The sequence below is a fragment of the Leguminivora glycinivorella genome, chromosome 26 (assembly GCF_023078275.1).
Source record: "Leguminivora glycinivorella isolate SPB_JAAS2020 chromosome 26, LegGlyc_1.1, whole genome shotgun sequence".
Classification (NCBI taxonomy): domain Eukaryota; kingdom Metazoa; phylum Arthropoda; class Insecta; order Lepidoptera; family Tortricidae; genus Leguminivora; species Leguminivora glycinivorella.
The window spans coordinates 878,878-903,330 of record NC_062996.1 but is presented as its reverse complement, the minus strand read 5'-3'; the positions used below and the strand labels follow the sequence as shown (position 1 = coordinate 903,330).

Below are 24,453 nucleotides of genomic sequence, written 5' to 3'. Positions count from 1 at the left end.
TATATATAATATAAATAGTAATAACATTGGATACCTACTCAAAATTCAAAATTTAAATGTATTAATTCTAGACATTTTGTTTATTAAGTAGATACTTAGTTTGATAAGTTAGAGTAAGGCATGTGGGCATTTATTAGTATGCATATTTAATCTAAAATCAGTTATGTTTAACATTACATATGTATATTTCGTTTGATTATAATCGTAGAACAAGTCATGTCTTCCCTGAGCAACCATAATTGTTAAATTCAGTAGTGGAAACTGTTTTTGGCCTATGTATATCTAAATTGTAATTCTTTTATATGTGTTATTTTCGCTGTTTGTTTTCCATTATCAATAAAAAAAAAAAAAAAAAAAATTGTTTTTAATTTGAGATTCCATTCTAGCGTTTTTTTTTTGCCCGACCTTTTTTATGGCACTGGCCACGTCCATGTTTCTATGACTTCATGTCATGTGTAATGGTTTCATGTTCTTGTATTAAGTAAGGTCGTAAATAGAAAAAAAAAAACATTTTTTTTTCAGAATTATGAAAAAAAAAACCGAGCACCATGGTTTTTTTAAATGTTTTTTTTTTCAGACGAACAAATATTTCGCCAATAGCGGTTTGTCGTGAGTTGTAACGTGTGTCAATAACAATAACGTACATTTTAATTCTATTAACATTCAGTATACAAACGTTTATTGGGGAATCCCCGATGCGGCGTGCAGCGTGGAGAGGCAGTGGTGTTACCAACAGTAAATAGTGATAACTACCAACCACTACAGATTTCGTAAATGTTACTTTTAATAACACTAAAACCGGCCAAGAGCGTGTCGGGCCACGCTCAGTGTAGGGTTCCGTAGTTTTTCGTATTTTTCTCAAAAACTACTGAACCTATCAAGTTCAAAATAATTTTCCTAGAAAGTCTTTATAAAGTTCTACTTTTGTGATTTTTTTCATATTTTTTGAACATATGGTTCAAAAGTTAGAGGGGGGGGGACGCACTTTTTTTTCCTTTAGGAGCGATTCTTTCCGAAAATATTAATATTATCAAAAAACAATCTTAGCAAACCCTTATTCATTTTTGAATACCTATCCAACAATATATCACACGTGGGGTTGGAATGAAAAAAAATATCAGCCCCCACTTTACATGTAGGGGGGTACCCTAATAAAACATTTTTTTCCATTTTTTATTTTTGCACTTTGTTGGCGTGATTGATATACATATTGGTACCAAATTTCAGCTTTCTAGTGCTAACGGTTACTGAGATTATCCGCGGACGGACGGACGGACAGACAGACATGGCGAAACTATAAGGGTTCCCTACGGCACCCTAAAAAAGACTACTAAAAATGTAGGTACACTATTTGTGAAACCTCTATGATAAATTGTTTAAACAATAAACTAATTACTAACCCCGAAATAACCAGCCTGAATCACACACTAAAAATCTCCATCATCCTGTTTTTTCACTTTTTTCTGCCATTTCATCTCAATCCTTATACATAATAAATAATAAAACACAATCCTTGTATAATAAATAGTAAATCATTATATTAATTAATTTGTTTAATTATTTATTAAATAATAATGAATAATATAGCCTGTCAACCAAATTTTAATAATAATAATAATAATAATAATAAATTCTTTATTTGGCAGGCAAGAAACCCAGAAATACAATAAAAATATACAATAAAGTGATAAATAATATACAAATAAAAATAAAAGTAAAACTTACACCTAATACAATGAAATAAAACATTCACAAACTTATGCACTACAGATGGCCGTTCTCAGACCGATCAGATTTTGGCGGTAGCAATGTACATCAAACTAAAGTATGGTATCCCTATGAATCGAACAAAAACCAGCAATGTACGTCGAACAGCCACAGAATTTTTTTTAAGGGGCTCGTTGGGCCTGCAGCATTGGAATGCCTCTCTAATAAAAAAAAGCATATAAAACGCGTATATTCATTCTTTACTTCCTTACGAATTAGATAATGTATTAAAAAGGGACGGATATATGCTAGTTATTTCTCTTTTTCGTAGGGTGGAGATTTCCACAGATAAGACACAAATGACACGCGAATTTCCACCGATTTTCAAAACTAGTGTTGCTAGCCCGCGATTTTTCAAATTTGCCGCCTTTTTTTAGTGACAAGATTTGGTTGACGGTCTGTAATTAAGCAATAAATGTGCATGAGTTTAGTAAGTCGATTACCATTAAGGCGAGATTTACTTGTATCTTTATATGAATATACTGACAAAGCGGCTTTATAGCAATCTACAAAGTGGGACGTTTTCCCGTGCACACGCACAAATGTTATCTTCGACAGCTACATATCGAGCCACGGGCCATCAAATATATGATGCATATATACATCACCGTGCATTTAAGGGTTAAGAATAACTGTCGTGAATTCACACTGTCTCCCTTAGATTGATTAATAACACCACACCAGATAGTGTATCCGAACATCCTAGTGCAGCCACGCCAAGTACGCCATTTTGCAGCACTTGTGTGATTGTATCCAAACTAGGGTTGTAAAAAAACGGTTTTTTTTCTGGCTTGAAAAAAAAACATGAAAAAAAACCGTGAAAAAAAACAGTTTTTTTTCTGGAGTATGTTTTTTTTCTAAAGTACGAAATCTCAAAATTTGCAAAGTAGTTAATACTTTTATACGGTTTTTTAGACTTAATGTTAACTATTAAACGAATTTAATCAAATAACTTTAATTTCTGGTCTTATAAAAGTAACATTTACGAAATCTGTAGTTTGTAGTTATCACTATTTACTGTTGGCAACACCACCGCCTCTCCACGCTACACGCCGCATCGGGAATTCCCCAATAAACGTTTGTATACTGAATTAAAATGTACGTTATTGTTATTGAAACACGTTACAACTCACGAAAAACCGTTATTGTCGTATTATTTGTTCATCTGAAAAAAAACCATATTTAGAAAAAAAACCATGGTGCTCGGTTTTTTTTCATAATTCTGAAAAAAAACATTTGGTTTTTTTTCTATTTACAACCCTAATCCAAACGGCCGTCGCGGTACTTTTAGAAACAATCAACCTTTGTAACATTGATAATAATAGCGGTGGTTTATTCCCTGATCCCTATAATTATGACAGGCTAACCTAGTTTAGAGCTCAGTAATCAGTAATTTATTGCAAATTCATAGGTACATAAAGTTATTACAGTATTTATTTTGTGGACAGCTATGAACCCTGTAAGGGCACTGCAAATTTATATCCTTATTGCTAGCTTACTATCTAAATTCTAATTAGTAAACTTATTAGTCTTATTACTAGATAGATCTTTATTTATAACTATATAAATTACAGTAATATATATGAGATCTCTTTTAAATTTAATGTAGTTTAACTTTCAAAAAACTCTTGCATATTATAAAAGGTGTTTTCTAATAAATATTTAGTTAGTTTTTTGGTGAATACTTTGTCCAATTTTTCATTTTTTATTTCTATGGGAAGTTTATTGTAGATCTTAATGCACATAATATATGGCCTGGAGCTATGGATGTTTAAATTTGAAAATGGGACGGGAATATTATTTCTAGGGCCACAGAATATATAATAGTACAAGTACAGAAGGCTCACTCCTTTGATGTTCACAAAACGCCGCCATTCTAAATTCTTACCTACATTAACAAACGGACCGCACGCGTGCAAACGACATTGAATTCTATTGCGCCGCGCGAAGGTCGTCGCCAGTGAATGGGCCGCGAACTCGCGGCCGCCGGCATGTACCTGTAGAGCGGTGAAAGGATCGCGGAGTGAGCCGCCCTAGCAGGCGTGTGAGATACTCGGATCTTTTGGTACTGGAAACAAATTATTATTTTTCCTTTTAAATTAACATTTTTCGAGTATGTATAGAGAGGTCAGTGTTAGTATGTTAAGTTTGAGGAAATGGGGTCTACAGCTATCTGTTTGTTTTAAATTGGTTAGGATTTTTATGCATCTCTTTTATACTATGCCAAGGCTATTTGACATTAACTCCATTAAGCTAGGAACATACTACGCGGACGTCGTAAATCGACCGCGGACGGGAATCTGGACTATGGAAATACACACAACCGTGCAAACTATCGGTCGACGGACGCGGACGTGGCCTTGAGCGCATGGACGTCCGATCGAAATCTGGCTCGCTGGATGTTTTGTTCCGTGCATACTGATCGGTCGCGGTCGATTTACGACGGACGTCCGCGTAGTATGTTCCTAGCTTTATTCATATGTATTTTAAGCAATAACATACATCTCATGTAAATGTAATAAGCTGACACTTTGATACCTAAATAAAGCATTTTTCATTTAATTTTTTTCATTTTCAGTACTCAATGTCATGTCGTTCTAAAAACAACTTCCAAAAAAAAATTAAATTTGCGAGAATTAAGGTAGTTTGTGCAGAGATTGGATGATATAACACAACATATAATAAAAAGAAACCGCCCGATATAACATTCCAAGCGAAAGTTTAGACTTTCATGTGATATTTTTTACGAAATTGTAAATAATAAAATTGAAATTTTACTACTACATTTTTTTTTAAATAAAACAATGTCTGACTTAAAAAGTGTTTTATTACAATATTAACCTACCGTCCAGTTCACATCCATTTTTACATCTAAATAACCATTAAATGAATACTTTGTTACATGCTTTACATGTGTATGGTTTCATTCCACCGTGGTTTCATTTATGGATATTTAAAGAATGTTTAATATATTGTTACATCAATTACGAAAACAGACTAAACGCTACATTTGCATGCTTACTATATGCTTATTTGCTTATTCTACTATGTTTTCGTTCATGAATGTCTAAATGTTGTTTTTGAGTGAAATCTTTGTTACATTGCTTACATTTATATGGTTTTATTCCACTATGGATTCTTTCATGACGAATTAAACTTGTTTTTTGGTTGAAATCTTTGTTACATACTTTACATTTATATGGTTTTATTCCATTATGGATTCTTTCATGAACATTTAAATAATGTTTTTGAGTGAATTCTTTATTGCATTCCTTGCATTTATATGGTTTTATTCCACTATGGATTCTTTCATGAACCACTAAATATTTTTTTTGAGTGTAATCTTTGTTACATAATTTACATTTATACGGTTTTATTCCACTATGGATTCTTTCATGACGATTTAAACTTGTTTTTTGAGTGAAATATTTGTTACATTCCTTACATTTATATGGTTGTATTCCACTATGGTGTCCTTCATGAACCACTAAATATTTTTTTTGAGCGAAATCTTTGTTACATTCCTTACATTTATATGGTTTTATTCCACTATGGATTCTTTCATGACGATTTAAACTTGTTTTTTTAGTGAAATCTTTGTTACATACTTTACATTTATATGGTTTTATTCCACTATGGTTTCTTTCATGAACATCTAAATATTGTTTTTGATTGAATTCTTTGTTACATTCCTTACATTTATATGGTTTTATTCCACTATGGTTTCTTTCATGAACATCTAAACATTGTTTTTGAGTGAATTCTTTGTTACATTCCTTACATTTATATGGTTTTATTCCACTATGGATTCTTTCATGAAGAACTAAATATATTTTTTGAGTGAATTCTTTGTTACATTCTTTACATTTGTATGGTTTTATTCCACTATGGATTCTTTCATGAAAAACTAAATATCTGTTTTGAGTGAATTCTTTGTTACATTCTTTACATTTATATGGTTTTATTCCACTATGGATTCTTTCATGGACAACTAAAGTTCTTTTTCGAGTGAATTCTTTGTTACATTCTTTACATTTATATGGTTTTATTCCACTATGGATTCTTTCATGGACAACTAAAGTTCTTTTTTGAGTGAATTCTTTGTTACATTTTTCACATTGGTACGGTTTTAATCCATTATGGATTCTTTCATGGGTCACTAAGCCTTTTTTACAAGTCAATTTTTTGTTACATACTTGACATTTGTATGATTTAATTCCACTATGTTTATTTCCACGGCGGACTACAGTTATTTTTTTAGTGAATTCTCTGTTACATTTCTTTCTATTATGTGTATCCAAATCTTTTTCAGTTGAAAATCGCTTATTGCATTCTTCACAAACGTAGGGTTTGTCTGTAGAGTGCAATCTTAGATGCTTCTTCAGTGACAAGACACTAGGAAATGTTTCTTTACAAGCTTCGCAGGTGTGCCTACCCTCCGGGTGAGTATGTGTTCTGATATGGCGGATTAGAGTAAGTTTTGACGTGCATAGGTGAGCGCACATGTCGCAACAGTAGACATCGTTGTTCGTTTCTGGTGTGTGTGTGATATTTTCCTGTTTGTGTGTGTTCAAACTAGAGTCGTGTGTGGAGACTGTGGAGCGAATATCGTGTGTGTAGGCTAGTTCGTCGGGTGTGTTAGCAGGGCTCTCGCGGTGTGACATCACGGGGCACGGCTGGCTCTCGCGGTGTGACGTCACGCGGTACGGCGGGCTCTCGAGGTGTGCCGTCGAGATGCGGAGGCGCTCGAGCCGCACGGAGCACCCGAACGCGATCTGCTGCCTGGCGCGCAAGGACAGGGGCGGCGCGCTAGCCGAGGACGCTGGAACAACATACAGCCGTCATACACAAGCCACGTTATCATCGCTTTACATTGCCAAGCAGGGTTGGATCTAGGGAAGGAGAGGCCCATCAGGCCCATGCTCCAAGCGTCAAGTCCAGGGGGCCACCAAATTCAAACTTCGTGAAGTCAGGGGGCGCCAAAGTACAGCAAGCAAATTAAGTTCAGCCGCATACGCCGTTAGGAGAATCAGGCAACTGACTAATGTTGAGACAGCTCGCCTAGTGTATCATAGTTATTTTCACAGTGTAATGTCATATGGTATTCTGGTTTGGGGCAAAGCAGCTGACATACAGACTATTTTTGTATTACAAAAGAGAGCTATTCGTTCTATTTACAACTTAGGAACACGTGAATCAGTAAGAGAACTCTTCAAAGAAATTAATATCTTAACTGTAGCTTCCCAATACATTTATGATAGTATAATTTATGTTGTTAAGAATTTAGACTGTTTCACTAAGAATTCTGATATCCATAATTATAACACTAGAAACAAAAATAAGCTTGTCATAAAGAAGTTTCGTGTCCGTAAAGTACAGAAGTCATTTGTTGGGCAATGCATTCATTTTTATAATAAATTACCTGACACTGCTTTGAGATTACCCCTCCCAGCTCTTAAGAACTACTTAAAAAAATCATTGATGTTAAAGGCTTATTACAGAGTCGAGGACTATTTGACAGACAAACATGCATGGCCCGAACCAGAAACTTCAAAAAACGAATAGCAATTAAAATAATCGTATTATGTATAGAGGACACAGTTCAGATAAGAAAGCACATCAAATATTTTATATTTCATGTTGTGTAAATTACATATTTAATGACATTGAGATTCATATTATCTTTTTCTTCTGTGACAATTTGATATGTTTTCTCTGAAAAAGAACGACGTATTATTAAGCAATAATATAATTTATTGAAATTAATTTCCATAGAGTACCTAGTCTGTTCACATTCTTTGATGAATAATTTTGCATGTTAAATTGTATCTTGTTATTTTCATTTCATTTCAGTTTTTCAAACATATTTTTAAATTAAAGAAAAATTCACACCTCCGGCAGGACTCGAGATTCAGGGCGCCTTATGCTACTTAATTTTGAAAGAAAAATACTAGATTCAGCGCTGCCTTAATGCCTTATGCTACTTGGGAGTTTTCACAAAGAGTTGGCAAAAAACGGATGCTTACAAATCCTGGTTCTTTCATGCGTTCTACTCAGAATCGCAGGCAGATTCAATCAGGATGCCTAGCCGTACGTCTTTCCTAGTGGCACGATAGAGCCGGACCGCGCTGCGCTTCAGTCATACAATTTTTTTTTTCAAAGTAGTGCCGATATGTCACTCTCCATCCCTCCAACTATCTACACTTAAAAAAATCACGTCAATTCATCCAATTCATCTCTCCGATTTGCCATGAAAGACAGGACAAACAAACAGACACACAAACTTTCCCATTTATAATATTAGTAAATTAGTATATGGATTCAGTTGGAAAACATCGTGAGGAAACCGGACTAATTCCAATAAGGTCTAGTTACCCTTCGGGTTGGAAGGTCAGATGGCAGTCGTTTTCGTAAAACTAGTGCTTACGCCAAATCTTGGAATTAGTTGTCAAAGCGGACCCCAGGCTCCCATGAGCCGTGGCAAATGCCGGGATAACGCAAGGAGGATGATGATGGATTCAGTTGATACTGTTTATAGTATAAATATGAGGCTAGTTTCCTATACTCAAAATAAAATATTTTATGCAGTGCACGAAATAAAGCACCACATAATTAGAAGAAAAATATGGACAGTAGTTTTGTTACAACATAATTTCTATTTAATAAGTCAAAGATAAAGATATAAAGTAAATGAATTGACCGTGACGTCACTCCTCAGTATTTCATAGTAATTCCATATTAGCAAATCGTTTTGACAGTTCTTAAAAAGAAGCTGATTTGACTAGTAGGAAACTAGCCTTTAGGTGTACAAATAAGTTTTGAGGGGTTTACAAAAGATGGCGTAACTAGTACTACATCGCATCGGACTATCTTGAAACTTGCGTATACATGTTAAAACGTAACCATTTTCCCCTCATAGTAGTATTTATTTCGTTGAAGTGTAAACGACACGCATTTTTGTGCTCCAACTATGTCAACTTTTGTGCCAACTAAACAACATTTGCGGGAAGCACTGCTTTTTTGCTTCAACTTAAAGAAAAGTGCAGCTGAAGGGCATCGACTGCTATGTGAAGCGTATGAAGAGCATGCTCCATCAATAAAAACATGCGAGTATTGGTTCCGACGGTTTAAAAATGGTGACTTTGACGTCAGTGACAAAGAACGCGAAGGGAGGCCAGTAAAGTTTGAAGACGCCGAGTTAGAAGCATTACTGGACCAAGATTCATGCCAAACTCAAGAGGAACTTGCTGAGACCTTGGGAGTGACTCAGCAAACGATTTCAAATCGTCTCAAGGCATTAGGTATGGTGCAAAAAGAAGGACATTGGGTTCCGTATGAACTCAAGCCTAGAGACGTCGAACGCCGTTTTTTCACGTGCGAACAACTACTTCAAAGACAAAACCGGAAGAGTTTTTTACATCGAATAGTGACAGGAGACGAAAAATGGATCAAGTACGACAATGTAATAATTTAAGAGGGCTTTCGTGTGAAAAACAGTGAAATCGCAACCGAGCGCTTGATCATACCGTGTTCTGTATCAAATTAAAGGGCTTTGCGAGTAGTTTACAAATATATATCACATTATAGGTTTTTTTCTACTTGGTCTAACAAAATATGAGAAAATGTCCAAAAGTGGTTATAATTGTACCGGTGAAGGCTCGTTTTTCAAAAAATTGCCAATAATAGCAATTTATAATCACTAAGGCATGAAAGCAATTTAAGTAAACGTTGCAGACTAATTAAGTACAAAAATTACTTCGACGTGATATAGATTTTCAAAGAAATTGTCACTTAATTTCTGAAAAAAATTGAATTCGTCTTAACCTCATTTACTCTTTTTCAAAACCATATAATAAAAATGTAGTCTGAGAAGATTGTAGTACAGGATATACGAATAATAAATTTACCTGTTTTAGTATTCAAAAATGTCCAAATTTTACAAATAAGATCGACTAATTCAGCTCTATACGTGAGATTTTCTAAACGTGCATTAGAGAAAAAATCATAATTAATTTAGTGAGGTACTTTTCAAAAATCCAGTCTTATAAAAATCAATATAATAAGATACTCTAAGTTCTAACTGAAACTTGAATGAAATAAATCCATTGGATAACGGAAAGTGTAGTATTTCACCGTCTAAAACTATCAATTTTACATTCTTTTGACGTTTTTTTGAAAGCACCCTTAATAAAAAATTACTTAAGGTACTTACATACCGAAGACTCGCTGCACGCATCACTTTCGGGTAGCTCATCGTCTAGCTCTTCGCAATCCTCTTCTGAAATTATAAAAAAAAATCTTTATTTCAGACCAAAGTCCATACAGTGAACAAATACATTTTTTATAATGTTTCAGTATTTTTTTGCTTAAAATAGACTTGACAGTCGAGTTCATAAACGTACACCATGTTTTTTTTTTGTTTTCCGTTAAATTCGACACGTAGCTGGTTAACTACGGAACAAATCAAATTATTTCATTTAAATATTTTTTTGATTTGTTTTTTTTTTTATGTAGTAACCAGTGGGCCTTGCCGTTTTTTCTTTCGTGTATGATATCTAATTCAATCTATAACGTAGCTAGGTTCATAATCAGGAATATCACTTTTAGTATCTCTGTATATCACTTTTAGTTAAAATCAGAAAAAAAATTTCATCATTTTCATACATAATAAAGTAATTTATTAGTGTGAGAGTCCCTTAAGAATAACATTCAAGTTAGTGTCAAGTGATTGAAGGCACATGTCACAACAAATAACACTAGGAATTAGTAATGGTTATCAGACACATGTTCAGTATTATTTTGACGACCAATCTGGCGCAGTCGGTAGTGACCCTGCCTGCTACGCCGCGGTCCCGGGTTCGAATCCCGGTAAGGGCATTTATTTGTGTAATGAGCACAGATATTTGTTCCTGAGTCATGGATGTTTTCTATGTATATAAGTATTTATATATTATATATATCGTTGTCTCAGTACCCACAACACAAGCCTTCTTGAGCTTACCGTGGGCCTCAGTCAATCTGTGTAAGAATGTCTTATAATATTTATTTATTTATTTTATTTTAATTATCTTAATTTTTTAAATAACTCGATAACCGTAAGAGTTACGACCCTAGCTTTCTGAACTATGGTATTTATTTTCTTCAAATAGATTAAGAGGATACAGTAGCGAAAATGCTAAAATGGAAAGGAGCCCCCCTTTCAACTTGGGAATTTTAGTTAAATATACAAGTGTTATTAACTAGATTTATCGAAAACAAATTGTCCATTAAGAACAACTCGGTCAAATGATATTTCAAAAGAATCTTTAAAATCGAGGTTCCACTCTCGACTCTTTCCTCCTTCAAAACTTAATCAATCGGAACGAAATTTGAGAATCTGAATAACAATGAAATAATCTATGTCGGACCGTTTAGCTTTTTTGGTTAATTGTTACCAATCTTGAGTATCACACCTTTTTTTGCGCCACAATGAAAAAGGCCGTTTTTGGAAAAAAATTTATTGGCTCTAGAGTCTTTAAAGCAGAATATCAAAAAAATCAAAACGGTCCAACACAGATAAAAATAATATCAATCTGTGTTGAAAAAATCATTGCTCTACCTTCAAAAACCAGAGAGGAAATAGTCGAGAGCGTTTGTATGGAGAATTGACCCCTACCATATCCTCTTAAACTGTTTTTTTAATGAATTAATAAATATTATACTAAGTCTAAGCTTAAGAAGAGTTGTGTTGTGGATACTCAGACAATGAGATATATAAAATACATAGAAAACACCCATGACTCAGGAATAAATATCTGTGCTCATCACTCAAATGATAATAGTACATTGTGCAACAAGGGGAGGAAGTTGAATATTACTAATGAGAGTAAGTTAAATCGCGACGGCTTGCCGGAGAGATTTAAAGACTCTAGTTAGAGTAGTTAGTAATATTCATACTCCCCGAGTTACACACAATGTTTTTCATCACACTTGCATTATAAAAAATATGCAACAAGGTAAAAAGAATTCAATACAGTACTAGAAATTTCTAAACTCCCTAGGGAGAAAGATTTTTCTATAACTCGATTGTGATGAAAAAGGTATTTACCTTTCACACATAGTCCTCCGTCATACCTATCCCGCAGCTCGGCCTGGCAGTTCTGGACCTGCATCTTGAAGAAGCACGCCTCCCGTAGTCGCCCCAGGCACCTCTCACAGATACCACTCTCGCCGTAGGCGGTTGATGTTAGCTGCAACCAGTTATTAGGGCATTGTCAGAATAACTCAAATTAACTCGCTGTCAGTTTTGCGACACTAAAATAAATTATTGCTCAAAGGCTAGGCCTGTACCGCGGGAGACCAGTATTGCATTTGTATGTCATGAAAGTTAGAAAAACATTAACTATATTATTAAAATACAGTATGAACAATAAAATTATTAAACATTTTTTTTTATTTTGTGTTTATACTCTGTAAGGCCGATAGTCCGCTATCTTTTTTTATCATAGAAAAATGATCATAGGTCTGTATGCCTTCCTTTTACTCCAACGTGAAGGAAAAGGATGGCATGTTGCCCTTGATTATATTTCTATGATAAACATATGATAGTGGACTATCGGCCTAAGATAAAGTTACAAATCATTTTAGGCCATGAAGGTTACACGCATTGCGCATTACTCACTTTAATCACAAAACATTCTTCAATCATGGCCGAATATATTTCCGTTATGCCGAGATGAGGGTACGGTGTGCTCAATTCTTTCGCCGAAGGCCGCTGCAGGCAGCAGTGGCACTGGTTTATAGATTCCATCGCGATTTTTTACTCATAACACAATTGTACAACGTGTTTACAACGACGCGTAGCTGTCGGGAGTCGGCATATCTTCTTAGTAGTTTTGTGGGAGTCGGGATCATCGACGCCTCGACGGGATCAACATTTGACACTATTGACAGCGACATTGACAGTGACACCGAGCGGTGTAGGAATTTCCTAAAAGCGTAACAGACGGGCGTACTGGACTTTGGTCCGTCGTAAGAATACGACGACCTAGCCAGTTGTCCACGCTCCTCAGCGTAACGTATTGTAATTTCTCTCTTTTACTCTTCAGTCAGTTTTTCGTTCGTCAGGGAGCATAAACGATTGTCACAACTTGATCAATCGGTCGGACGGTCAATTGGTCATCTCGACTGGACTGGCCTTAACTTTCACTTCACCACGTCCACGTCCGTCGACCGATAGTTTGTCCTTTAGTCAGTGAAGTCATCACTGTCATACATTGGGGATACCAGTCAATTTTCAAAGTTACTATACCAAATCTACTAATACCCAATTGAAGGTATTTTTTAATTATACATTTATTGGCATCAAAATAATTACATTATAATTATTTTCCAATTCCCTAAAATAATATAAGAAGTTATAAAGTCAGGTAATATACAGATAAAAACACTACTACTATGGTAACCTCATTAACACTGGCCACACGTGCGAGAGGGACACCAGCCCAAACAATGCCCTCTCATGTGGACCGTTTTCATTAGTCTGATACGATCGACTTTCTGTTTCAGTGATAAGGTTCAATTTCGTATAGCAAAAAATGTGATTGCTCTGTCCCCTGTAAAGATCTTTGATGCTTTCACTTCACTTGTCCTGTCATATGCCTGTCATCTTTGGTCCTGTCCTGTCATTCACAGAATAAGGATGCTGTCATTGTTACACATCTCTAAATCTATGGTTCACTAATATTTATGTATTGATTTTACCGGATCAATCAAAGATAATGGCAGAATCTAATGGAAAAGACAAAATAAATTGATTGAAAGTCGTCTATTACTTTACATTCGATGGTCAGGATGCAGTCTTGTCGCTTTTGCGACCAAGGTGCACCGGACAGGGACCTCACGAAGACGTACTCACTTCTTGGGAAAACTGTGGTGTATGCCGACATGCTCAAGGATTGCTTTGGTGTACAGGTAAATTCTACATCTATATTGATTGGTAATTCTACGTCTATAGTGGCCTAAGACACAGTATAAGGAATATTCAGTAGTTAATCTCCGGCAGGTCGATGCGGGCGGTCTCTACTGCGCAAGGTCACGCAGGGTTGAACAAAATTACTATAAAGTTAATCAACTTCGTACAAAGTAAGTTGTTGTTATCTAATAGGTACTATTAGGTAACTGTAAGTATTAGTATAACAATACCACACCAGTCAATATTGAATACACAAAAAAATATTATTCATAATAAGTCTCATACGCGCAATACTAGATTGTGTAACAAGGGAGCAAAATGAGATATTTACGGGGAGGGCTTTTCACTTCACCTATGTGGTAATTTATATGTTATACTTAGATATTATTTAAAAAAGAAACGCACTTTCTACCACGTACCATTCAAGTAAGTATGTGTTTATTTCTTAAATATTGACATAATAGTATTTACATAAAATGTCTGAATAGATGGTTCCACAATATTTCGAGATAGATAGATTGCAGCATCTACCTACTTAAATAAAAAACAAGTATTTGGTTGCAATGTAATTAATGTCATTACAGGTAAATCCTTATTGATTTTAATGTATCATTATAGCTTTAAATCTCACTTTTACCTAACACTGCAAAAATAACAAACAAACACTTACTTTCCTGGAATCCTAGTAATTGTGAAGAATGTGATATCCGGATTTTTAGAACTGTTCTCCATACATCCATAAACACTACAGTAACGAAATATCCTCAGCACTGACGTCATTTTCACACACACATCAAAACAGCGCGCAAACGCGGCCCCGACTGTCCAGCCCAATATTTACCAGTTTCGCATGTTTTCGCTGCATGCGAGGGTAGTTTTTCGACACACCGCGCGGCGTGAAGTTTGTAAGAAGAGTTATTACTGCTTTATACTGTGCCTAAGATACAAATTGGTTGATCGTACCTTGGTGTAGGTGATCGGGCCGCCGACAGTAAATAAAACACTAAAAACGTTATATATGCAGTGTATACACACCAAATTATATACATAAACCGAAAAAGCACTGGATATTTACAAATAAAGGCTATTTACACATGTAATTTACAAAGCGTGCAAAATGAAAGACAGAAAAAATATATGTACATAAAAAAATGGACGCGCGCTGGCAGCGGCATCCATAGCGACTAGGCATTATATAGGTAAGGCAGTATATAGTTCCATTACCTGTAGTCCGTTGCTTCTGGAAAGTTATGTATGAAAATGTTGGCATAATTAATGGAAGATTTTTTTTGATTGGGATATGTACATTACAGGCCGAAGTTATTTTTCATCAACCCTCCCCATCCCTCCCCCCTCTGCGTCACCCCTCTTCCCCCCCTTAATTAGCCGAATTTCTGACAAAACCGTTGTAGATACAGAAAAAGCGTGTAGGAAAAAAGTAATCCTTGATAAATTTACTACAAATCGTTCATTGACACTTTGGTTCTAGCACTTATAGATTTCGCGTGATCCATCACAAAAGTTGGTCCTTTACTGCAATTTTCTTTAGTGAATGTTAAGTTTTCTCCCAAATTGCTTACGAAATATGTTTGATATTACTAAAATATTATAAACTGAAAATGAATTTCAGGGGGAAAAATCACTACCATGGGTGGGACTTGAACTCACTCCAGGGCTCTACCAACAGCTACCAAAAGCTCATCCCCAGTCATAGATACACTATATAGATCAATGGTACTCCTAGCGACTACTACCGTGAAAATATTACGTCTTAAATAGTTACTGGAATTCCAAGACATATTGGAAATTCCACCCATGGTAGTGATTTTTCCCCCTTAATTTTATTTTAGTCATGAGTTACAATATTTTAGTTATATCAAACAAATTTCGACGATTTCGTATGCATTTTGGGCGAAAACTTAACATTCACTAAAGAAGATTGCAGCAAAGGACCAACTTTCGTGACGGATCACGCGTAAACTATAAGTGCTAGAACCAAAGTGTTAATGAATGATTTGTAGTAAATTTATTAGGGATTACTTCGTTCCTACGCGCTTTTTCTGTATCTTCAACAGTTTTGTCAGAAATCGAGAAAAACAGCATTTTCGGCACTTTAAGGGAGGGTAGAGGGGTGACGCAGAGGAGGAAGGAGTGGGGAGGGTTGATGAAAAATAACTTCGGTCTATAACGTACATATTTCAATTTTAAAAAACCTTCCATTAATTATGCCGTAATTTTAGCTAATTTCCCCCTGCTACTGAGCATTTCTTTTTTTTTGCCACTTTTATGAAGTGATTTAAAAAAAAAAATATTTCTACTCAGAATTACTAGCTTTTTCAATCCTAGTAGTTAAAACAATTGTCCCATACATTTTTTTTCTTATTTTGTTACCATTTTCCCTACATGTTTTATGGGGTAACAAAAGAGGAAAGTAACAAAAATGTATGGAAATTCTGGGACACTTTTTGTCTCCCAGTGAGATTGAAAGTACTTGTGATTCTGAGTACAATTGACCTAAAATTCTCTAGAACAATCAAAATTCTTCTATAGGCAAAAAAAAAGAAATGCTCGCCTACACTTGGGTCAACCATTTTGTATTTTAGGCCACAATACATTTATTTAGCCATTTATATGCGTAGAAAACATCCATGACTCAGGATCAACATCTGTTCTCATCTCACAAATATGACAACTGGAATTCAGGATTTGTAAATCGGGATTGTTATTTTTATTTATTTTGAAGATTATTATAAATGGAGAGTTTACCCAGGTATTGGCTGTTGTATGTATGAATGTTCTTCATATAATGTAAATGTATGTTTAATTGTATATTTCATGTATTGTGCCTATTGAGGTGTAAAAGAGCCCTTATGGCTTGCTGAATAAACATTTATTTGAGGCCGGCAACAACAGTCTTAAAAATTCATAATCTTAAAAAAAAATTGTATGCAAACTGACAGATCTGTCAGCGTCAGTTTGAACTGTCAATTTGCATACAAATTTTTTTTAAGATTATGACTTTTTAAGACTGTCTGTTGCCGGCCTGAATCCAGGACAGCGGCTCAGCAGGCAGGGACCCTACCGACTGGGGCAGAGCGTTTGTCAATGCTATAATGCCAATGTATATAATGTTTGCAGTTGACCCTGGCACATGGTTCCTGTGGTATCTGCGTGACGTGTGCTAGCCGCTTGCGAGACGCGAGCCACTTCAAACTGCAGGTGCTTTGCAGTGAGGCGGAGCTACTGGCACAGATACAACACACTGAGATAGAAACAGGTTATCTATAGATTGTACCGAAAATGTGATATACACCATGTTTTTATTGCTTTTCGTTAAACTCGACACGCAGTTAGGCTCATCATCAGCAACCATTCTGTATATCGATTTTGTTAAATTCGAAAAAAAAAAGTTTTTTTTCTTTTTTTTTTTCGTTTCCATACATAATAAATTATATTTTATTTTTATTTATTAGGAGAACAAACAGAGTTAAATGTACAGTTGGCCAAGAAAGTGGTCTACCACTTTTTTCAAAAGTTTCTGCGAGCTCTAACGATCGCTAAGGTAGACTTGACACATGACATGACGTAAGTATCATATATAGAGAGAGCAATTGTCACTGACATAATATTATTGCAAGGGGAAATCGACCTTGTTGTCTCATGACGTTCAAACGAACTTCAACCGTAATAGGGTGGTAAACCACACTTTTGTATAAAAACTAACTTAAGTATATGGTAAACATGCATTTACCTCCACAGCCGTCGAACTGTACCTATTATTTTTATTTTAGGTGTGGAACCAGCCCCTAAGCAGGAAGATGACTGTGAGTGTTTGCCCTTTGATACAGTATAAGACCTATTTTGACATTACGAGTCTTGAAGAATTCACATCTTTGTCTCAAAACTACATCAATCTTGGCACAGCTACATCTACATCTAATAGGGACTTGTGTTGATTAAAAGAAAAAACCGGCCAAGAGCGTGTCGGGCCACGCTCAGTGTAGGGTTCCGTAGTTTTCTAAAAAACTACTAAACCTATCAAGTTCAAAACAATTTTCCTAGAAAGTATTTTAAAGTTCTACTTTTGTGATTTTTTTCATATTTTTTAAACATATGGTTCAAAAGTTAGAGGGGGGGGACGCACTATTTTTTCCTTTAGGAGCGATTATTTCCGAAAATATTAATATTATCAAAAAACGATCTTACTAAACCCTTATTCATTTTTAAATACCTATCCAACAATATATCACACGTTGGGGTTGGAACGAAAAAAAATATCAGCCCCCACTTTACATGTAGGGGGGCTACCCTAATAAAACATATTTTTCCATTTTTTATTTTTGCACTTTGTTGGCGTGATTGATATACATATTGGTACCAAATTTCAGCTTTCTAGTGCTAACGGTTACTGAGATTATCCGCGGACGGACGGACGGACGGACGGACGGACAGACAGACATGGCGAAACTATAAGGGTTCCTAGTTGACTACGGAACCCTAAAAACATGGACTGTAGTTATTTTAAAATTAATTTAATAAGTTGGATAGAAATATATAAAGTAAATGAGTTGACCGTGACGTCACTCAATATGACTCATCAGCTCATCGCTTGCCTATAATGTTTTTTTTAACCGCCTTCCAAATCTCAAAGGAAGGGGTTTTCAATTCGTCTGTATTTCTAATGAACACAAGTTAAATTATAATCTATTGAAAATATTTCAACTTGTGCTGTCTTAAAGTAGTCACACTACTATGTATATAAATTAAAACCGAAATAAATTACATATATGAAAGAAAAAGTGACCAAGTCCTCTGGTGCCTGAGGCTGGAATCGAACCAGCGTACTTTCCTACCGCGGAAAATGCCTCTTAATCCGCTCGGCCACCCAGGTCACAGCTGTCGAGGTCGAAATTATCTCTCATATGAGTAATCTATACAAGGACTCGTAGCGCCCTCTGTCCATCCCTAGGCCGAGGCCGAGGCCTAGGCTGGGTGGCCGAGCGGATTAAGAGGCATTTCCCGCGATAGGAAAGTACGCTGGTTCGATTCCAGCCTCAGGCATCAGAGGACTTGGTCACTTTTTCTTTCATATATGTAATTTATTTCGGTTTTAATTCGTCTGTATTTTTTTATTTTTTATTTTTTTAAATGTTTGTTCCTCGATATCTCCGTCGTTACTGGACCGATTTTGAAAATTTTTTTTTTGATTGAATATATATGCATACAGATTGGTCCCATTTTTCTCAGAACCCAGTTCTGATGATGGGATCCTGGAGAAATCGAGGGAACTCCTCAAATCTGAAAGGCATACATATGGTGATTTTTGTGTTTTTAAAGGAACAGCATGCATTTACGTACGGAACCGTGACATTTGGTACAGTGGAACTCCTGATGATGGTCAGGATGGAACTCCTCAAATCTGAACGGCACACTTATAGTGACTTTGGTATTTTTATAAGAACAGCATGCACTTACGTCCAGAACAGTGACATTTGGTGCAGTAGAACTGCTGATGAAGAGTGAGCCGCCCCTGGTTAGAGTTCCGTTCTGATAATCATTCTCATCTGTAAGTACTTCAGAATCATCCAGATTTCAAAGGTTCAGAAATGACGGAGATATCGAATAACAAACATTAAAAAATATACAGAAGAATTGATAACAATCCAACATTTGAAAGTATTTATCACCAGAACCCCAAAGGAAGGCGGTTTTTTTTTCTAAAATTTTTTATTTTTTTATTTTAGGTCATCCTGTAAAAAAGCTAGAGGATGTCAGCAAAGATGAAACTGGTAAGCTTTTATTGCTACTAAATACCATACAGAACTGCACCTAAGTGCGTTTTCACATTATCCGATCCGATATCGGATGTCGGACCGATATCCCATACATTACAGACGCCATCTTGGATTTTTTCTATAGAAATCCTTCCGACATCCGATATCGGATCGGATAATGTGAAAACGCACTAACTATACTATTTTTCACCTTAGATGAGTTCAGTGACACTTCCAAGAATTCTGAATTACGCAAAATATTTTTGAAATATAATTTTTACTTTGATTAAGAAAAGTGAAAAATTTGCTCTTCAATACGGCCTTGTGGACCGCGAAGTACCGTACTACAAGTACTTACCTGCGCCAGTTCTTGAAAATGGTCGTGCCACGCTCTATTGGGATCGATCTATTATCACTGACAGGACTATTGTAGCCAATTAGCCTGACATTGTGATAATAGATCGACTGCAACGCCGGGCCGTGCTCGTTGACATCACCATCCCCCATGATGAGAATCTCGTGAAAGCCGAGAAGGACAAGTCCAGTATACTTACTGGACTAGACCATCTGTACTGAAAAACGTCGTACGATACACGTGCGAAAAGGAAATTCGGAACTCGTGTCGATTTAAAACACTCCCTTCGGTCGTGTTTTAATTTATCGCCATTCGTTTCGGCCTTCCTTTTTACGCACTTGTGTCGTAATGTACTATTTCCTACTCGCCGACTTTAATCTGTCAATTAGGACACCACAGACTAACTTATACGTGCTGACTTTTTAGTGTTGGATAGTCTTTGACGCTTAGTCAATAATATTTCATTTCAGTACAGATGGAGTTATTTTTACGGACTAGTGCGAGAAGTGGTTCATTATATGTCAGGTCGAAACTTCGGAGGGCCATCTGTACTGAAAAACGTCGTACGATACACGTGCGAAAAGGAAATTCAACTTCCTTTTTTACACACTTGTATCGTGTATGTACTAAACTGGTACTGAAGCGTTTTCAAATGTCCTACTTAGTGAACTAGTGCGGAAAAAATACGCTGCACGCTGTATATACGTATCAGATCAGTGATCTCTGATCTAGGACGTATAGATTTATTTTTAGTTTCAGATGAAGACGTTCTTGTGAAGTCCGAAGACTCTGTACCAAGCTGTAACGACATAGGTGACGACGCGACGAATGACGACGTTTTCTCGGAGACAGGTCAGTCGTTATGTTTCAAAAATATGAAAAAATCACAAAAGTAGAACTTTATTAAGACTTTCTAGGAAAATTGTTTTGAACTTGATAGGTTCAGTCGTTTTTGAGAAAAATACGAAAAACTACGGAACCCTACAATGAGCGTGGCCCGACACGCTCTTGGCCGGTTTTTTTTAGTATGAATAGGTAGACGTTTTACCACGATCACACCTGATGGTAAGTGATGATGCGGTCTACGGTGGAGCACGCCTACCTTACTCCCAATTTATTTACCGATTAAATCTATCGATTTGATCATCCCAACCGAATACCAAGTTTTTCTTTTTTTTCGTATCCAGAATGGTCCTGCGCAGCTGACGCGGACTCATCGGAGCGCCTTGAGACTGCCCGCGCGAGGGTACAACTTAAGCTAGGGTGCTCCGTGAAGCTCGAGCGCCTCCGCGAATTACGGCACGCGAGCCCGCCGTGCCCCGTGACGTCACACCGCGAGCCAAGCCCCGTGACGTCACACCGCGAGCCAAGCCCCGTGACGTCACACTGCGAGCCAAGCCCCGTGACGTCACACCGCGAGCCAAGCCCCGTGACGTCACACCGCGAGCCAAGCCCCGTGACGTCACACCGCGAGCCAAGCCCCGTGACGTCACACTGCGAGCCAAGCCCCGTGACGTCACACCGCGAGCCAAGCCCCGTGACGTCACACCGCGAGCCAAGCCCCGTGACGTCACACTGCGAGCCAAGCCCCGTGACGTCACACTGCGAGCCAAGCCCCGTGACGTCACACCGCGAGCCAAGCCCCGTGACGTCACACCGCGAGCCAAGCCCCGTGACGTCACACTGCGAGCCAAGCCCCGTGACGTCACACCGCGAGCCAAGCCCCGTGACGTCACACCGCGAGCCAAGCCCCGTGACGTCACACTGCGAGCCAAGCCCCGTGACGTCACACCGCGAGAGCCAGCCGTGCCCCGTGACGTCACACCGCGAGAGTCAGCCGTGCCCCGTGACGTCACACCGCGAGAGCCAGCCGTGCCCCGTGACGTCACACCGCGAGAGCCAGCCGTGCCCCGTGACGTCACACCGCGAGAGCCAGCCGTGCCCCGTGACGTCACACCGCGAGAGCCAGCCGTGCCCCGTGACGTCACACCGCGAGCTAAGCCCCTTGACGTCACACCGCGAGAGCCAACCGTGCCGCGTGTCATCACACTTATTATTTAACAAACACACTTACTTAACCATTCATAAAAAGATTCATATGGGACACAAGCCCCACGCCTGCGATAAATGCGAAAAGAAGTTTACCCAGAAAAGTGATCTGCGTGCACATATGAGAATACACACAGGACAGAAACCGTTTAAATGCAAGATATGTGACAAAGCATTTGTTCAAAGCACGAATTTAAAAAGACACCAAATAATACACACGGGTGAGAAACGCTACTCTTGTAGCATATGTCAAAATCAGTTCACACAAAAAAGTAGTTTAGACGTGCATATGAGGAAACACAAAGGAGAGAAACCTTTCACTTGCGATGTATGTAAAAAACAATTTGTTGGAAGAAGTCATCTGGTTTCTCACTTGAGAACGCATCCGGGATATTCTAGACCGAAAATAATTGAAGAGAGGAAATATTGTTGCGAGATTTGTGGCAAAAAGTTCAAGACAAACTACGCATTAAACAGGCATCAAGCAAGCCATATGGATGAGGAGAGCAAACCATATAGTTGTGAAGTATGCCAAAAGAAGCTTGGGCGGAAACACGACTTGACTCGGCATATGAGAATGCACGAAGGGCGTCGATATACGTGTGAAATATGTTGTCGCTCGTATACGTACTCAGCTTTAGCGAAGCATAAACGCAGCCATAGCAAACAAAGCTGAACAACCTTAACACATTTTTGAAGTAATATAAGCAAATACTATGTAAACTCTACGAGTTAATACGTGCAGCTTGGTGCTAAAGTTGGCAACATGCTATACTAGCGCCCCTAGCGGCATGAGTTGATCAAAATAGTTTAGTTCATACAGTATAAAATTTAAAAAAGTCACACATTTTTATTTTTTGTTTAGTAATCGCATTTTCTATTTTAATCTGACAAACTACTTTGAACAACTCGTACCGCTAGATGGCGCTAGTAAAATTGTTGCCGCTCCATTGTATGGGAAACGTCAGAAGCTGCACGTATTAACTCTAGAGTTTATATAGTATTTGATATAAGTATGCATGCGATGCACACAACATTTATAAATATTTGCATGTCTTTGTGACAAAACATGTAGCTCTTATAAATTGAATATGTATGACCTTTTGTACCTTGTTTTAGCAAATAAATGACTGACTCTGATTCTGAAATAATAAAGTTTTTTTTAAGTAAGTTGATAATATGGACGGAGACGGTCAACCAAATATTGGCACTAAAAGAAGGCGCGAAATAAAAATTTTCTATGGGTGTCAAACATTTTCAATCATTTTTAAGTGTTATGCCTCGTTGATGATTCCGCCAACGTTAGGCTTGTGTCGTTCACGAACTATGAACTGTTAGGAATAAAATCCCATCAATGACCGAAATGAACTGAATCTTTCCGTGCTCTGTGAATCAGTCTTTGCTCATTTAGTTCAGTATAGGATCGGCGAGCGCGAACGGTTTGGATCGAGAACGAGTGTGTGACTGTGCCGAGCGAGAGCTACTTAGCAGAGCAACAAAAAAAGTCAAGTTTTCATATCATACTTATTTACAACCTTTCGGCCCGGAATGTTCCTATCTGTGGACTATTCGTATCATTTTGACACTATTCAGCCCCATTCGTTCTGATCTTTCCGACCGCAGTGGTCGCTGGTCTGGCTGAACTAAATGAGCAAAAAACCTAAAAGAGCGAACTAGTTCGTGGGAGCGATTGAACGAGATCGGAGCGCTCCGATCAACGAAACGGCACAAGCCTACCCAAAATCAACCAACGTCAAGGTTTAGAAAGGCACGCGCTTTATGAAGATAATCGGCTAGTTTCTTATAATTAAATAAAATATTTTATGCAGTGCACGAAACAAAGCACAAGATAATTAGTTAGAAGAAAAATATGGACAGTAGTTATGTTTAAACATGATTTCTGTTTAATAAGTCAAAGAGAAAGATACAAAGTAAATGAATAGACCGTGACGTCACTCCTCAGTATTTCATAGTAATTGACAACATTTCATATTTTCGACTACTACTTTTTATTGTTTGGTTCGAAAGAACTAAATATTTAAAGATACACGTATTTTTTTATTTTTCCCAAAAACTGCTATTTTAATGCGAAATTCCCTTCTTATTACTACTTCGAACAGAAAGAGCGTAAGTTACAAACGTCAAGACACAGCTTCGTGACGTCACATGTGTTGTTTCATACACATAAGAAAACGACAAAATCATTCCAAAAAAAAAGTTAGCTTAAACAGTCCGAGATGTCTGACTGTCAACTGTCAAGTGCAAAGACCTTTAGGCTCCCCACAGACAGTCTTAAAAATTCATAATCTTAAAAAAAATTTGTATGCAATTGACACTGACAGATCTGTCAGTGTCTTGTCAGTGTCAGTTTGAACTGTCAGATTGCATACAAGTTTTTTTTTAAGATTATGAATTTTTAAGACTGTCTGTGGGGAGCCTTACAGGGGACAGCTCAATCACATTTTTTGCCATACGAAATTAAACCTTACTACTGAAACAGAAAGTCGATCGTATCAGACTAGCGAAAACGGTCCACATGAGAGGGCATTGTTTGG

General features: G+C 37.2%; 2 protein-coding genes across 3 annotated transcripts; one reads left to right on the top strand and one right to left on the bottom strand.

Annotated features, from left to right (window-relative positions):
- Positions 1 to 4,576: 4,576 nt before the first annotated feature.
- Positions 4,577 to 12,836, bottom strand: LOC125240059 (zinc finger protein 260-like). 2 transcript variants are annotated; one of them, XM_048147903.1, is made up of 4 exons: positions 12,428 to 12,832; positions 11,855 to 11,996; positions 9,980 to 10,045; positions 4,577 to 6,589 (listed from the first exon to the last, which is right to left on the bottom strand). In XM_048147903.1, exons 1-4 carry the CDS (start codon positions 12,554 to 12,556, stop codon positions 4,797 to 4,799), a joined length of 2,130 nt encoding a protein of 709 aa, XP_048003860.1. In that variant the 5' UTR covers positions 12,557 to 12,832; the 3' UTR covers positions 4,577 to 4,796. The 2 variants fall into 2 exon arrangements, with proteins under 2 accessions (XP_048003860.1, XP_048003861.1); XM_048147904.1 differs by having other exon boundaries at positions 6,369 to 6,589; positions 9,984 to 10,045; positions 12,428 to 12,836.
- A 637-nt stretch (positions 12,837 to 13,473) lies between these two features.
- LOC125240070 (cell surface glycoprotein 1-like) lies at positions 13,474 to 22,461 on the top strand. Its single transcript, XM_048147916.1, has 7 exons — positions 13,474 to 13,719; positions 16,859 to 16,997; positions 17,512 to 17,544; positions 19,465 to 19,509; positions 20,609 to 20,701; positions 21,037 to 21,642; positions 22,376 to 22,461. The coding sequence occupies exons 1-7, from the start codon at positions 13,591 to 13,593 to the stop codon at positions 22,459 to 22,461; spliced, it is 1,131 nt and encodes a 376-aa protein (XP_048003873.1). The 5' UTR covers positions 13,474 to 13,590.
- Positions 22,462 to 24,453: the final 1,992 nt, after the last annotated feature.